Genomic DNA, 16,047 nt, shown 5'->3' with positions numbered 1-16,047 from the left:
TAATACCAATCGTAATTACTTACATAGATTCTTGCAGTTTCTCTTGCATATTCCCCAAATTTTTCAGGGTCGATCATCATTCCAGAAGAAAGAACTTGCAAGATAATGTATAGGCGTTTAATCAATGCCTCATCTACACCTGTTATTTCCGATGAGCAAGTGCTATTATAGAAGAATCTTCGTGCGGTATTGCCATCGTTTCGTATTCCCGCTAACTTGCCGTGGTTTGTCGACGATTAATCCCAACTCCTCCCTGAAACGTTTTTGAACAAGTTCTTTCTTTTCTTTTTTTAATCTCTTATTTTCCTCAGTTGAAGCAGATCAAGTCTTAAACGAAAGATTATAGGAAATATGCAATATCATTTCCATGCAGCGAATCTAGGCGTGTAAGGTGGACAATCCGTATTGAGTGTCAGCGGTTCTTAATTCTTCGACAAGATGAGCTTCTGTGTACTCACGTAAAGCCCGTAGTCCCTGCACATAGGCGTTTTTATATGCTCGAAGCCATATCCTTGGAGTAGAAGAGTGTTTTTCCTCTTCTTGGTAGATTCTGAGGAGTCCCCATAAGCCACGCATGTTCTTCCTCGTTGGCCAGATGTTAATGGAGTAGAATATTGTTCAGAATCCGGTAAATTTAACGAATACCCTGAGTCCAACCAAGTACAATTCTTCTTTAAAAATGTTTCTTTTTTCCGAGATGCCAGGGCCCAGTGCTTATTGGAAATAGGAAGAATGTGCCTTCGTATGTCACTAATTATAAAACACAAGTTGTTTTCAGAAACATTAAGCTTTTCCACTAAAACTTTGGATAATGATTCGATGGTCTTGCCGCCCTCGATATAGGGGATTATGAAGTCTCGTTTGGTACAGCTGAAGGAAGACATTTTAACACTTCACAATCTGCAGAAATAATAGGCGCAGATGAGATTTGCTTCACTTGAAGTTACACTGGTGTAGATGGTTCGAATAGTTTTTGCTTCTCTTTATATACTCATTTTACAATATCGAATTGGTACCTACATCATTATTATCTTGCAATTTCCCACGCAAACCGAGTGCAAATTTGATAAGATCCCTTTGTTATCATGAAATAATGAAGAAAATATTCAAAAAGTTCCATATTGTTCATGTGAAGTGGTAAACCGCAAAAGATACCAATTTTCGGGTTCTGACTTTTATCAGTATTTTTCTCATATCTTCTAAAACCGCAAATATCCGCAGCTGATTTTTTTTGCATTCTATTTATGAATAGTTAGACTACTAGTCAACACAAAAAGTAGCGCTTGGGCAAACGTGGGTAACACTGAAAACCTTAAACGAAAAAAAAAAATAAGTGAAAAATAAGGTCTGTCATTTTTTAAGTAATTACTGAAATATTTTTCTTTACTTTTAAAATCATTAAGCTCTATCGCAAAAAACATAAAATAACCTTTCTAAAAATGTATAATACTGCATATCTGTACCAAGTATTTTTTTCACAATATGGTATTGAAACATGTATACGCAAAGACTTGAGTTTGGCACTTCTGTCTTCTATGTATTTCTATCTATGAAAAAATAATAATTTCGCGTATTAAGTTAAAAACTTTTAATGAATATTATAATTTGACTATTAGAGAACCTAATAAAATAGCCATATTAGCCTAATTATGATATTCGTAAAAAGCATTTTTGATATGCGCTTGTTCTACCATTTTCCATAGTGCGTCCCCACGGATTCTATTCTTAATTCTTATTAGCCTTGTTATTATATGCTTAAAGTTCTATACTGTTCCAAATATACTGACATTATATATAGGCTCGTATAAGTACTGTACTCTTTATTTAAAGTTCAAGTTAAGTTCTCTCTTTGTAATTAGTATTTATTATAAGTACTTACTTAATTTAAGTATGAGTTAGCCTAGTGTCAGCGTTGGTTTTGTTATTTTATAAATTAATTTCTAAGAATTAATCTCAAATTCACTAAATAAGATGTTGTATTTATCTTTAAGAATCACATTATACAAATGAAATTAAATGTAGGTACTTCACAAGAATTTAATTATAAATATTAAATGTAAAGTTCAATAATAACAATCGTTGTACGCGACACCAGCAATCAGACAGCCCATTATTTCTCCTTAATTATACAATTTAGTTCATAATAGGCAATCAAACATTTCGAGCTTAATATTTCGTTACATCAAGTACCTATCGATAATGACATAGCAACAAATTAATATTTTACTTTGACGACGCGGTGTGTATTCTTGCTATTTAATTTTGTAAGGCACAAAGTCATTGCTAAGTAAAATACGTCAGGCGCTACGTTGTTTTGAGTCATTTGTTATTTATGGACGAATGCTATAAACTGAATATGGATTGTAAATTGTGGGATACTAGGAATCCAAGCAAGCAATCATGTTGTCTATAGTGTAACATAGGACGTTGTGTTCAGTGTTCAGTAAGACATGCGATGTCAACGTATTTAGGTACAAGTAAGCACTAATACAAGCACTTGATTTATCGACAGACTGTGCTATTATGACAGGCGGTTCCTTGTAACGTGTCGCTACAGAAATCGATATTAATAGGCCATAGTTAACTAATGCTACCTGGGACCTATTTTTACCGATTATGGGGCAAACGACGAGACGATGCAAGCTTTCAACACTACTCATAGACACATTTGGAATCAACGATCACCTGTGATGACAAGCGATCAGCACCGTACATAGACACCTAGAACACCATAGAAACTAGAACTAGGCGTTTCTTTTGATTTTGCATGTTTGAAATTGATAAATTATCATGAACTACTTTTACACTGGTAATATGACTATCTAATCCTAATTGAAATCACCAAACTTGTGTATGTTGTACAAAAATGTAAACACGTGGTGAACGAGAGATTAATACAAGCCCGGTCCACTCGACCGCACCTCGACTGGAGATAATGTGCCAGCAGTGGGCAAGTTGGCCGCAATAGCTATCATATGCAATATTTATAGGCGGCATTAGCAGGTAGATAGGGTGAGTTATGCCGGTCGAATAGGGGACATTTTTGCACGGACCCCCTGAATACGGCCACAAGGAGGAGAGGTCGCGGTCGCTATTTTCGGATTGTTTTGAAATCATTGTTATTGCATGATAACGTATTTGTATACAAAAATATGTACAAACGGGCGACTTACAGGTAATGATTTCGTATTTCTATTATACTTTAGAATGAAGGAAGGTTTCGATCACATTAATATGTAATGAAACTGTTTACTTAACACGAAGCTCTAATCTTACAAAAACTTCGTCCTACAATTACTTTACTTACTTAACTTATCTATAACATCCCGTTCGGTAATTCGACAATAATATACCATCTATACAAATAAGACAACAGTTTCTCCCATCAGATCGCTGTCGCCTGTCCCTTGGCCATGGTCTCTTTTTCGGTTATATCACCAGATTTGTAGTCGACCGCTGAGGTTATTGTCGTAGTATGACAGAGCCGCCGTTTTTAGTTTATCTTTAGCAAATTTCGGCCAATGTTACTTTAAGTCCGTATTCACATTACCGTCCCGCCTCGGGTTTAACAATTAACGCCAATATAAGTGGCAGGAGCTGCAAACGATAACTGCGAACGTTTCGGTTAAAAGCTATATATGCATACTCGCGTACAATATATTATGTAGATAATGTGAGGAATTGAATCGGATAGGATAGGACGGTTTGTCATCGTGTCATGGAGGAACGTCCGTAAATCGATTTTAATGTTTCGGTATCGAGTTGTGAGGGCGTCAGCGCGATTTTTGAATCGAATGTTGATAAAAGATTGGACCGGAATATGAGTGAAATATGATTACGCTCTCATAAGCCCGGGGTTTAGCAGAGTTATCGCTGGTTGATGTATGACGTTGCGTTGTGTTTGTGTAGCATTGAATGCCACCTTGTTTTAATTAAAGTTAAGGGTCACGGAAAAAATAACTTGTAAGGACGAAAAAACTTACTTATGTCAAGTCATAGAGAGTTATTTGTGCTTAACATGGAAGTAGGTTCCTAGGTGCAACAAGATTCAAACTCAACAACACATTTTTCCATAAACAAACAAACACACACGTGACACACAGTGCTCACATTGTTTATTCCTCGCCATCGCCCCATGTACCTCGTACTATTGGTGTCCACCTCGCCGCGAGCTAAAAGGTTCCGCCGAGGGCTCCAGGAGGCTCCCATACCTTATTATTGTATGCTAAACGGGGTAAATCGGGTTGGAAACGTTCTCCTAAATATCTGAGAAGAATAATTCATCGTGTCAAGTGGTGGAGCTGCTCGTATGGTGGGTAGATACCATCGTGTTATATGTCGGAAAGAAGGTCGGTATGTGTCTTTTCTAGTGTCCGACCGAAATTTCGGTTTCGGTTTCGGTTTCGGCCGAGTTTCGGCCAAAAATCAAGTTTCGGCGACAATTTCGGTTTCGGCCAAAATTGGCCGAAATTTTTGCCGAAACCGAAACTGATTTCGAAAGTTGTCGTACACGCTCGCCTAACGTCGTTTCTCGCAGCAACGCTTTGGCGGCATCTATATCTTCTATACTTATAATAAATCTGTAGAGAGGTCAATTCTGTACATGAAATACATTTCCAAAATAACTATCAGCGGGTGATTAGTGATCGATACTGACGCCAAAAATGCAATCAGAAAATTTTTTGTCTGTCTGTCTGTCTGTCTGTATGTTCTTTATAGAAACAAAAACCACTTGACAGATTTCAACGAAACTTGGCACAATTGTTCTTCATATTCCTAAGCAGGTTATAGTATACTTTTCATCACGCTACGATCAATAGGAGCAGAGCAGTGAAGGGAAATGTTGGGAAAATAGGAAAACTTACTCCATTTTTGAAGTTTCCGTCGCGTGTGCAGCCTTAATGGTTAAAGCTACACAGAAATCATGTATGACGGAAATATTCTCCTTAAAATTGTTTAAAACATAATCCACGACAGCGAATGTCTATCTTTTATGGTTGACTCATAATAACACGTATAACTCCCGATAGCTTAGCAGTTCGGAGCTTTCTGATTATATTTGTCTACTCTTACGTTTATAACACTCTCATTCATTCATTCATTCATTCATATTATAATAAATATGTAGAAAGCTCAATTCTGTACATTGAAAATATTGAAAGAATAAATAGCAGGGGGTGTTACTGGATCGATACCAAGCCCAAATATGTGATTATTTTTTATTTTTTTTCTATCTGTCTGTATATTCAGGCATCACGTGAAAACTAACGGGTCGATTTCGATGAAACTTGGTATAATTATACTTTATTATCTGATACTTTAAAATTAGAGTCCGACCGAAACTGGTTTTCCAGCCGAAACCGAAACCGAAACCGAATATTCGGCCGTGGCTTTAGTTTCGGCCGAAACCGAAACCGAAACCGAAACTCACGTGGTCATGTATAAAATTACTTAGAATACTGAAATTTGGTACATTTTATTGATTATTCTGCATTAATTATTAATTAGGACATGAAATGGAAACACAGTATATTAATTTTCTTGTAATGATTTATTATTTAACTAGCTTCCGCCCGCGACTCCGTCCGCGCGCATGTCGGTCTTCGCGTGGTGTCGCGTGTGTCGAAGTTTTATTTCTCCATTTTGAGTAACTCTGACAATGACATCATGGACCCAAATACGGCGAGGCCTATAATAATTAAGGAGATCCCTCTATTGAGCTACTGCTGTTGAGCTCGCGTTCTGTAGAATAAAACTGAATAATATTTTTTTTCTACGTATTTTTCCAGCATAAAAAGTATCCTATTTTAAAGTATCAGATAATAAAGTATAATTATACCAAGTTTCATCGAAATCGACCCGTTAGTTTTCACGTGATGCCTGAATATACAGACAGATAGAAAAAAAATAAAAAATAATCACATATTTGGGCTTGGTATCGATCCAGTAACACCCCCTGCTATTTATTCTTTCAATATTTTCAATGTACAGAATTGAGCTTTCTACATATTTATTATAATATGAATGAATGAATGAATGAATGAGAGTGTTATAAACGTAAGAGTAGACAAATATAATCAGAAAGCTCCGAACTGCTAAGCTATCGGGAGTTATACGTGTTATTATGAGTCAACCATAAAAGATAGACATTCGCTGTCGTGGATTATGTTTTAAACAATTTTAAGGAGAATATTTCCGTCATACATGATTTCTGTGTAGCTTTAACCATTAAGGCTGCACACGCGACGGAAACTTCAAAAATGGAGTAAGTTTTCCTATTTTCCCAACATTTCCCTTCACTGCTCTGCTCCTATTGATCGTAGCGTGATGAAAAGTATACTATAACCTGCTTAGGAATATGAAGAACAATTGTGCCAAGTTTCGTTGAAATCTGTCAAGTGGTTTTTGTTTCTATAAAGAACATACAGACAGACAGACAGACAGACAAAAAATTTTCTGATTGCATTTTTGGCGTCAGTATCGATCACTAATCACCCGCTGATAGTTATTTTGGAAATGTATTTCATGTACAGAATTGACCTCTCTACAGATTTATTATAAGTATAGAAGATATAGATGCCGCCAAAGCGTTGCTGCGAGAAACGACGTTAGGCGAGCGTGTACGACAACTTTCGAAATCAGTTTCGGTTTCGGCAAAAATTTCGGCCAATTTTGGCCGAAACCGAAATTGTCGCCGAAACTTGATTTTTGGCCGAAACTCGGCCGAAACCGAAACCGAAACCGAAATTTCGGTCGGACACTATTTAAAATAGGATACTTTTTATGCTGGAAAAATACGTAGAAAAAAAATATTATTCAATTTTATTCTACAGAACGCGAGCTCAACAGCAGTAGCTCAATAGAGGGATCTCCTTAATTATTATAGGCCTCGCCGTATTTGGGTCCATGATGTCATTGTCAGAGTTACTCAAAATGGAGAAATAAAACTTCGACACACGCGACACCACGCGAAGACCGACATGCGCGCGGACGGAGTCGCGGGCGGAAGCTAGTTAAATAATAAATCATTACAAGAAAATTAATATACTGTGTTTCCATTTCATGTCCTAATTAATAATTAATGCAGAATAATCAATAAAATGTACCAAATTTCAGTATTCTAAGTAATTTTATACATGACCACGTGAGTTTCGGTTTCGGTTTCGGTTTCGGCCGAAACTAAAGCCACGGCCGAATATTCGGTTTCGGTTTCGGTTTCGGCTGGAAAACCAGTTTCGGTCGGACTCTAGTCTTTTCTTTTCGTTGTCTTGATCAGATTCGATTAATTTGTAAGTACGTACGTACATATTATTATCAGGTCACCAGCTGCTGCCACTATGTTTATCGCTGATTGATAAATGTAAATGTAAATAGATTTATTTTTTGAAACGCTTGTAACTCTGAGCCCAGTCTGTTTTAAAGTCCAGGAAAATATGAAGAAATATTCTGTGAGAACCTTGCATTGTTGTTCACTCGGTAGTGACGTTTTCAGTTAAGAACCACAAGATCAAGTGATCGAAATAGAGAACTCGGTCAATTTCGAACGTTACCCGAAAACAATCGAGGGTCCTTGATCACTTTCGAGCGTCTTAACGGCGTATGGTGCAGAACTGAGCTTTTTCGACAAATTATCTATATAAACCTAGGATTATACCCAAAAAAGAGGTAATCTACAAGTTGGATGGTAGTCACTTTACTATTAGAAGTTTAGAACCCGTCAAGCACTTATTGAATCGACAAACCAGACCTATTACATACTACCTGCATGGATTTTTTTATTGCAGTCACATAAACAACTCACCATAAGCTCACCTTCAGTTCCGTAACATTTGAGTCCCCTCCCCCCTCCAACCTGTCACTATATAGAAATAAAGCTGTGCGCACACAGCGGCCGCCGTCGATGTCCCATTACCGCGCAGTGGTCGCAAATATGTTCGTGTGCGCTCACCCGATAACACAGGATTATGGTAAACAGTACTCGGAACCGGGAATTAAGGGTATTTTCAGGGATACGCTCTATTTTAAGGCATTTTTGTTCAACTATTTCCGTGTCCAGTTTGTGACACACTTTTACACATAGGTAGGTTACTGCCCAATGAACAAAGCGCAACATTACACAGACGAATAACAACCATCCTTATAATCTTCTAAAATAACTAAATCAAAACTTAAGTAACCCGTGACTCGCTTCACTCATTTTACAAAACAAAATAACGAACGAAATTAGTCATCTCTAATGCTAACCTTTATAAAATTACTCGACAACTTTATAAGCGCGCAATATTTCCTCTCGTTCAGACTAAACTTGTTTTTTCGCTGAAAATGTGTCCAACTAGCTCGTCACGGCAATATTTTACACAAACCTAAACAAGTTGAGAATTAAGGCCACGTTTCATAAACTTGCTAAATGAGTTACGGATTTTCTTTAGCAATTTTCTTTACAAGACGTTTTGAGAGTAAACGAAGGATCTGTAGAAGTCGGCGGAGCCTGTAATCTGCGCAACGCGTGAACTGAACCAAACTTGTCAGATCTCAAGCAATCCCAGATTACGGGAGCCATAAAGCCACCAAATTCCCATTAACTTTTTAAAAAGGTTTCTCATTAAATAGCAAACAATAGCAAACACGGCGATGTGTCTCCGGGACCATTTCGCGTATTTACAGAGCAGCTTAGGGCGGGGGCGCATGGGCGCGGGGGCGCGGGCGCGGGTGTACGAAAGGGTCCAAGATTAAGCCGGATAGTTTCACAAACATTCATTCATTCGTCCAGCCCCATTCAAGCGAGCTTTAATAAGAGACCGACACGGTAAGCGGCTTACTTTCTCAAATACCGGAAATTTAGTTTCCGTTGGTACCTACGGTTTTAAGATTGCCGATTACCGAGTCTCTAGTGCTACACGGTTTATGTTTCGCTTTTAAAGGCAGCTCTCGATTCGCTTTCAGTCGGGATTAATGCAGAAACAAAGAGAATATTCAGACACAGTTTATCGGCAAACGATTTTAATTTCTAAATCAGTTCGCTGAACAATATAAATGCATGAACATTTTAATGGAACTTGTTTTTTAATGCAAACCAACGTTCCTTAATGGAGTTTTAAAATTAATGAAAGCCCAAGACATTCTCTGAAGGAACTCTCAACGCATCGGTGACTTTTCATTCCGGCAATAAAATAAATAATTCCTGGTCGGGGAATGTCCAAAGTTCCACTTGGTCGACCCTCGGAAGGTCCTGGCTGCCCTAATTAGAGAATGCACTCGAGTGTCCCTTCAGTTTACGAGCAGAGGTCAATAGATAAAGGAGCCCTAGTTGTGCCAAATGGCGGTAGTTCGGCTCGTTGGCGGGAACTAATTCTGCTATGGCGTCTGCTAATCATCTCTCGCTTTCTTATACTCCCTAATAATATCAAAATATTAATCCCCAATACTTAATTCACAACCAAGTCTTAAAATTATTTTACTTAGTAAACAAACATGACTAGGTAAACAGCATACCAATTAAAAATTAAATAATAATTTCTAGATAACTACGCTATCGAACAATGTTGGTATCTTTTCTCCTGAACTTGGAGTACAGCTCCCGAAGGTAGGAGACCCTGGTGTTGTACCAGAGCGGCGCGGTGTGGAACTCCTCGTCTATCACCAGGGAGGTCGGGGTGGAACTGTTCGTCCTCAACCACTTTATGGGGAGGCTGGACCCTTCGGGAGTAGGATCCCTGGAAATAATAATTAAGGACTATGATACATGAATATTATCAAGTGGCTTAATGGTGATACTAGTGCTGTTTTTATTCAGCAATCATTAAATACTACTTTAGATCATTACATCCAAGGCAACGTCACCGATACAAGGTCTCGCATTTTGTTGTGTCATTCATCTAATCACACACACATACACAATGATTACATACACACGTATACTCACCCATACTTAGCAAAGTTTGTCCACATGGTAGTCACACGATCTATCATTTTCATCTCGAAGTTCGAAGCGAAAATCTCGTGTGAGAACATGTAGAAGAGATCATCTGCGTGAGTGGCACCAGCCGCCGCCTTCACTTGTTTTGGCAGAAACATCTTAGGGATGTTCCTCCAGCCCGAGTACTGGAAGAAATAGTTGTAGACTGGCTGATCAGACGTCTTCAGCAGCATCTCCGTCTCAGCCAACGAAGGGAAGTTCAAATTCGGCTCCCCGTACCATCTCGATATTTTCACTATAGAATCCATGGATATATCATCTCCCTCCATGTACATCTTCTGTAACTCTGCTGCCACCTCTTGTTTAGTCTTCTTGTCTGGGATCTCCAAATTCTTTGGCAAAGACTTTTCGAATTCCAACCGAGGTACCATTGTGCTGTTGTCCATACTGATGATCAATAAACCTTCTTCATTGTTAGTTCCTATTATAAGTGGAACTTTATTATACGCTCCTTTCTCCAGCAGTTCGAATGGTGGCTCCGTGAGGAATGCTTCTTCTCCTTCTATTGGTATTTCAGCACACGGTGTGTATAATATTTCAGAGATGACAGTATTGCCCTCTGCCCTCGGTACCCTGGTGAGGATGAGCTCGTCGTCCGACTTTGTCATGAAGTACTTGTACAGCTCGTGTGGATCCTGAGACTCGTACAGCATCACCTTGGCCAACAAACTGGCCAGGTACACTGGTTTGTACTGATATGCCCACGCAGCCAAAGCTGATCCACTCTGAGTAATTGCTTTGTGGAAAAGTCCCTTCGACATTGGAGAGTAGAGGTGAAAGGAGACTGACGCAGCTCCAGCACTCTCCCCGAAAATGGTGACGTTATCGGGGTCTCCACCAAACTTCCTAATATTCCTGCGCACCCACCGTAGTGCAGCGACCTGGTCCTTCATTGCTGCATTGCCAGGGTTTTCTTTGATGCGGAGACAGAGGAACCCTTGTATGTTCAGTCTGTAGTTGATTGTGACAAGGATCACACCTTTGGGTACTAAGTACCTCGGCCCGTAGAAGATCATGTTCCCTGAACCTTTGAAGTACCCTCCTCCGTGGATGAACGTCATGACGGGCAGGTTGGAGTCGGGGCTGGCGTCGATGGGAGTGAACACGTTCAGGGAGAGGCAGTCAGCAGTACCGACTGTGAAGGAGTCCTCCACGCTCTGCGTACATCGCACATTCTCATTGATGGCTTCATAAATACTCTCCCACGTGGGTTCTGGGCCAGGAGCCTGGAACAAAATCTTGTTGTAATATTTACTACAACATATTACTGCAGTAACAGTTCATATCAATCACGAAGGATCAACGCCACGTACAGTACATTACTTAACGTAGTCATGCAAATAAGTAAAAGAAATGAGCATCGTACATTATTCTTACAAAAATATCGTATTTAGTTGTACCACTTACCTGAAACCGATGCGGAACACTAGCGTACGGTATGGCGAGGTAACTTCTGAAGGAGCCATCAGGGGAGATGCTCCCCCTCACGGGGCCGTTGCTGAGCTGCAGGGTCACGGTGGGCTGGCGCACCAGGCGAGCAGCCCACAGCGACCAGAGCACCAACCACTTTACACTGAACACCGACATCACTGCACTACTTATAATTTATTATTATTTATCAACTCACTACAACACACTTGATCTCACTCAATTTGACTCAACTATCCATTCTTGCTATTTTATTTTCTTTCCACAGTCCACTACACGTTCCACTCGTGTCAATCCTGACGAACAACTGAAAAAAATGGAAGAACTTTGCTCTCTGTACTAACTATAGGTACTTACTACTTATGTAAAGTTATGTACTACAGCTGTTAGCGATACCATATCAAAGAATTATGTCACGACGTTATCTACGTTAGACATAATATCTTTACATAGGTGTACTGTGTAGTATATACTTGCATCGTCTTCAATGAAAATACTACATTCTGAACATTGATTTGAAGACAATCAACAATCGACTGCGGTTGGTGCGATTGCTGAGCAACCAGCTGCCGCTGAACGTATAGTGGGATCAATTCCCACAAGGAGCAACTGTTTTTGCGATCCACAAAAACAGTTGCTTTTTGTTTCGGTCTGGATGTTATGTGTATGTTTATAAACACACCCACGACACGGGAGGAAATAGAGGGGGCATCATTTTTTTTTTTTAAAGAAATAAAGCTAGTTTTAGCTATATTACAAATTCTTTTTCTTCATAAACAAGGATAATGTTTGCTATTTTTGTCATTAATGATAATAGATCACTAAGAACAAGTAATTATCTATCGAGGTAATCAGCGTACTTGTACCTAATCGCTCGCTATCATAATCCTAGCTTAATTTAATACTATCAATTTAAAAGCGCAATAAGGAAACACGGATAATTTTATCCAAACTCAATGCGTTATTATAAAAAAATAATTCCACAGCAAGACCTAGATTTATAATCAATCAAACAAAGATTTATAATCTAGGTCGTCTATTAAATTAATTATAAGTAGATTTTTTATGCCTCTAGCATATTGTATTAGTACGCAATAAATAAAAATGTTTATATATTTCGAATTTCTAACTTCTATAATCTTCTGCGTTCTACACAAGTCCTACCAATTAGATGTGAGAAGTTATCCTCGGCTGTCGACCAGTGGGCCACCGTGTACCGACCACCACGCAGGGGAAATCTCCGTCCCCGCGCTAATCGCATCAATAATACATCGCCAGGGATCGATATGTCAAGGGAACGCTCGCAAATCGCACAGGTAACGCGAACTAAACTCTGTGGAACTTACTAGCACTAGATATGGCATCAATATACGCAAGGCAAAGCCGGCAAGTCAAGATATCCGTTTCTAAGTTTGATTTTCAACTTTATTGTGTTTATTTATTAAAGTCGAAAATTCAATGATAAAAGTGATAGATTAGAGTAGGTTTACCTGCTGCTATAATATTACGCAACATAAATTGGTTTAGCAATGAGTGGAACATCTACCGTGAACTATAAGCCAATGTTAAGGTCAAATACTCAGGAAGTGTATATGTATATGTTTCTATATAGACACACACATACATAACAGACCGACAAATACCTTCCAATCACAATTTAAATCATTAAAATAATTGCTACACTTAAGTTTAAACCCATTTATCCGCAACTAAGTATTGATTACTCATAGAAATATTGCCGGTAACTTTGTACACAGTTATTGATAAAATGGATCACTCATATGCTGACTGTGGCATAGTCCAAGAGACGCAGACACTATAGTAATAGGATAGATGTCAAGGTCACACACACACACACACACGCACACTATTACTATTATTATGTATTATTTATGTACAATTATTGATGAACACACGTCTGTGCCGCACTCGCTCCCGCCACACACTTCATTCTTAAAACCAATGCTATTGTGTTACCGTCAAACGTGAAATACAGACAAATGACATAATTGCTCAGGACGAAATGTTGTATGTTAATGTACAGTGTGTTTGTATGTTTGTTTGTAATTACAGTTTGATTAAGTACGTTATACAGTTCGCAATAATAATATTAAGGTAATATAAATCGAGAGCCAAAGCCAACAATTTAATTACATACCTTTAAAATGAGAGAATTTTGTCGTGAAACGAATTTTGATTTTTGTAAATTATAGAGGTTTCTTTATAAAAACGCTATAATTCGATTTTTGCTCCCAATTGTAGATTATCCTATTTAGACACTTGCCTATATAATTTATCTAATTTGATACTTGATACCTTATTATTGTCAGGCTTCATTTAATGTTCCTCATATTTTGACACATGACACTACATGGTACATGTTCTGTATATTTTTACGTATCACGCGAATATGGTCGATGAGGTCAGCTAGATAACCTGTTGCTAATTTATTATTAATACAGTATAAAGTCCAATCATATCAAATATTGAACTTTGTATCGGTACAAAGTCCGGAATGTTATAGTAATGTTTCTTTGGAGGAGGAGGGGCCTGGTAATTATGTCTCTCAAGGTAGATAGGTATCTACTACTACAACCTTTTTTTACCTGATTTTAATATAATACAATACTAGTTCTAAGTGTACCTAACTACTAAAAATAAATTGTCTACAAGAATTTCCCATATTTTCTTTAAAAGTTTTAGCCAATAGCAGCGCGACAGTCACGGCGTCGTGTGTCGCGCTCCTGCTCATGAATATGGCTCTAGCATGGCTTGAAACTAGTCGAGCTCCTCGTTAAATAGTAATAATTAATTTAGTTTGCATCACAAAAGTTATACTATAAACAATGTTTATTATTAAACCAGTTTTAAAAACTTGAGTATAATACATAGACATAATACCAGACATTTCCTGTAAACAATAAATCCACATAGTTTCCGCTACATTTGTACCTACTATCTACATACAGATACGAACTGTATTTTTGCTTAACAAAGCAGATTAGATAGCAGCTATCAGTGGCCTATATTTAAATAATCTCTATAAAATAATACGCTCAATACATTATGTGTACATTAACCATTGATGCCCTTTGTACCGTATTTTATTTAATTATAAAATTGAATTAATTATTACAGAATGTAAAAAACTCTTTTCTCAGAGGCCCAATTACCCCCCATTCCCTAACAAACCTAACCTAACCTAACCACCAAAAGACCAGCAACGAACTTGTAACGTAATGTTTCAGCCGCGACGGCGATTGCTTACCATCAGGTGATCCGTGCGCTCGTTTACCGGTTATAAAAATATATAAATACGCGGAAGAATAATTCCTAGATGACTTCAAAGCCAATTATACGAAAAAAAACAGTAATTTATTTTTTTGTACATGCAGATAATTGCACACATTACAACTAGTTATTTTGTAACAACACAATGCCTTATACTTAATCTTTTTTCTAATAAGTGTAGGATTCAAATCCAGATCTAGTTCTTATTTTTAGCATGCAGCATTATAATTATATGTTTATTGAAATAAAAACTTACAGATATACTACAATCACACACAAAAACAAGCCTGACTAAGCTATATTTATGTGTAATTAATGAATTCTTGTCAGTCCAGTTTATGATTGCGACAGTTTTACTGTAATTATGTATAGGTATACTTAATTACATATATCGTGCTATGTCCACCGTCACCATAGTTATCTCAAGTACGTAGAACATCAAGTTATTATATGAGTGTAAAAAATGTTCATTAAAGACTACAAACAGTGAAGTAGTAAGCAGAGACCTATGCCACAGACTATACCCTTATTGTGTGTGTTTTTTTTATTTGTTATCAATTAACTTGTATTACAGGGCTTAGTGCGAGTTTGTTTTACGTTTAAAGAGATCGAAACCACGTTTAGCCATCTTATTGGTTGGTTCATTAGAGCTGGCTAATCTGAATTTTTCTTTCGCTTACCGCGAAAAAAAAATACGTGCAACAAACTCTTACTAAGCCCTCAGTCATGTCATGTAACTTACTCCATAAATCTTATATTTTTTTTTCTTTTATTTATTTTTACATTAAACATTTTTCATTAAATAACATAAAAGGCATTAACAGGATTTCAGGTATCGAAAACTTCAAAAAATACTTTTAACGAAATGTAAAGTATTACGGATTATTTACTAGAAAAATATTTTTTATTATTAGGTATATTTCTCAAGAGTCGTATTTATAACCAGAAGATCAAATGTAACCAATGGCATATTTCATAAAGCTATATGTGGCTATACTCGAGACGAGGTCAATAAACTTCATATTCACGATGAGTTTGCAATAACTGCTGATACCCAATAGGTGCCAAGTTCACGATGCCGGCTCAAACTGAGTTCAATCGTTAACTAATCCGTAGTAATTTAAACTTTAGCGTAGACAAGATAAGATAAACATTTGAATTACACATTCATATGTTATGGTGTAAATCATAATTATTATATTATTTTACAATGTACCTATAATATCTTTTATATTTATAGCCCTTAGTTGAGCAAGAAAAATAAATTATATTATTGGTCTGTATGTAACATTGTTCAATTACTCACGTAACTGTTTGACGAGGAACTCGACTAGTTTCAAGCCATGCTAGAG

At 37.5% G+C, this 16,047-nt stretch overlaps 1 protein-coding gene across 2 annotated transcripts; it reads right to left on the bottom strand.

Moving 5' to 3' along the window:
* Positions 1 to 8,983: 8,983 nt before the first annotated feature.
* On the bottom strand, positions 8,984 to 13,387 carry LOC118266364 (juvenile hormone esterase). Of its 2 annotated transcripts, none has more exons than XM_035579781.2 (4): positions 13,303 to 13,387; positions 11,384 to 11,711; positions 9,923 to 11,202; positions 8,984 to 9,713 (listed from the first exon to the last, which is right to left on the bottom strand). In XM_035579781.2, exons 2-4 carry the CDS (start codon positions 11,561 to 11,563, stop codon positions 9,530 to 9,532), a joined length of 1,644 nt encoding a protein of 547 aa, XP_035435674.2. In that variant the 5' UTR covers positions 11,564 to 11,711; positions 13,303 to 13,387; the 3' UTR covers positions 8,984 to 9,529. The 2 variants fall into 2 exon arrangements, with proteins under 2 accessions (XP_035435674.2, XP_050550661.1); XM_050694704.1 differs by lacking the exon at positions 13,303 to 13,387 and adding an exon at positions 13,048 to 13,256.
* Positions 13,388 to 16,047: the final 2,660 nt, after the last annotated feature.

This window comes from Spodoptera frugiperda, chromosome 7 (genome assembly GCF_023101765.2).
Source record: "Spodoptera frugiperda isolate SF20-4 chromosome 7, AGI-APGP_CSIRO_Sfru_2.0, whole genome shotgun sequence".
Taxonomy (NCBI): Eukaryota; Metazoa; Arthropoda; class Insecta; order Lepidoptera; family Noctuidae; genus Spodoptera; species Spodoptera frugiperda.
This window is presented reverse-complemented; position numbering and strand designations above follow the sequence as displayed.

Coding starts and splice junctions, on each gene's coding strand:
- LOC118266364 (XM_035579781.2), bottom strand. CDS start 11,563: ATGTCGGTGTTCAGTGTAAAGTGGTTGGTGCTCTGGTCGCTGTGGGCT. Junction 11,203..11,383: donor GTGTTCCGCATCGGTTTCAG/GTAAGTGGTACA, acceptor ATTTTGTTCCAG/GCTCCTGGCCCAGAACCCAC. Junction 9,714..9,922: donor ACAAACTTTGCTAAGTATGG/GTGAGTATACGT, acceptor TATTATTTCCAG/GGATCCTACTCCCGAAGGGT.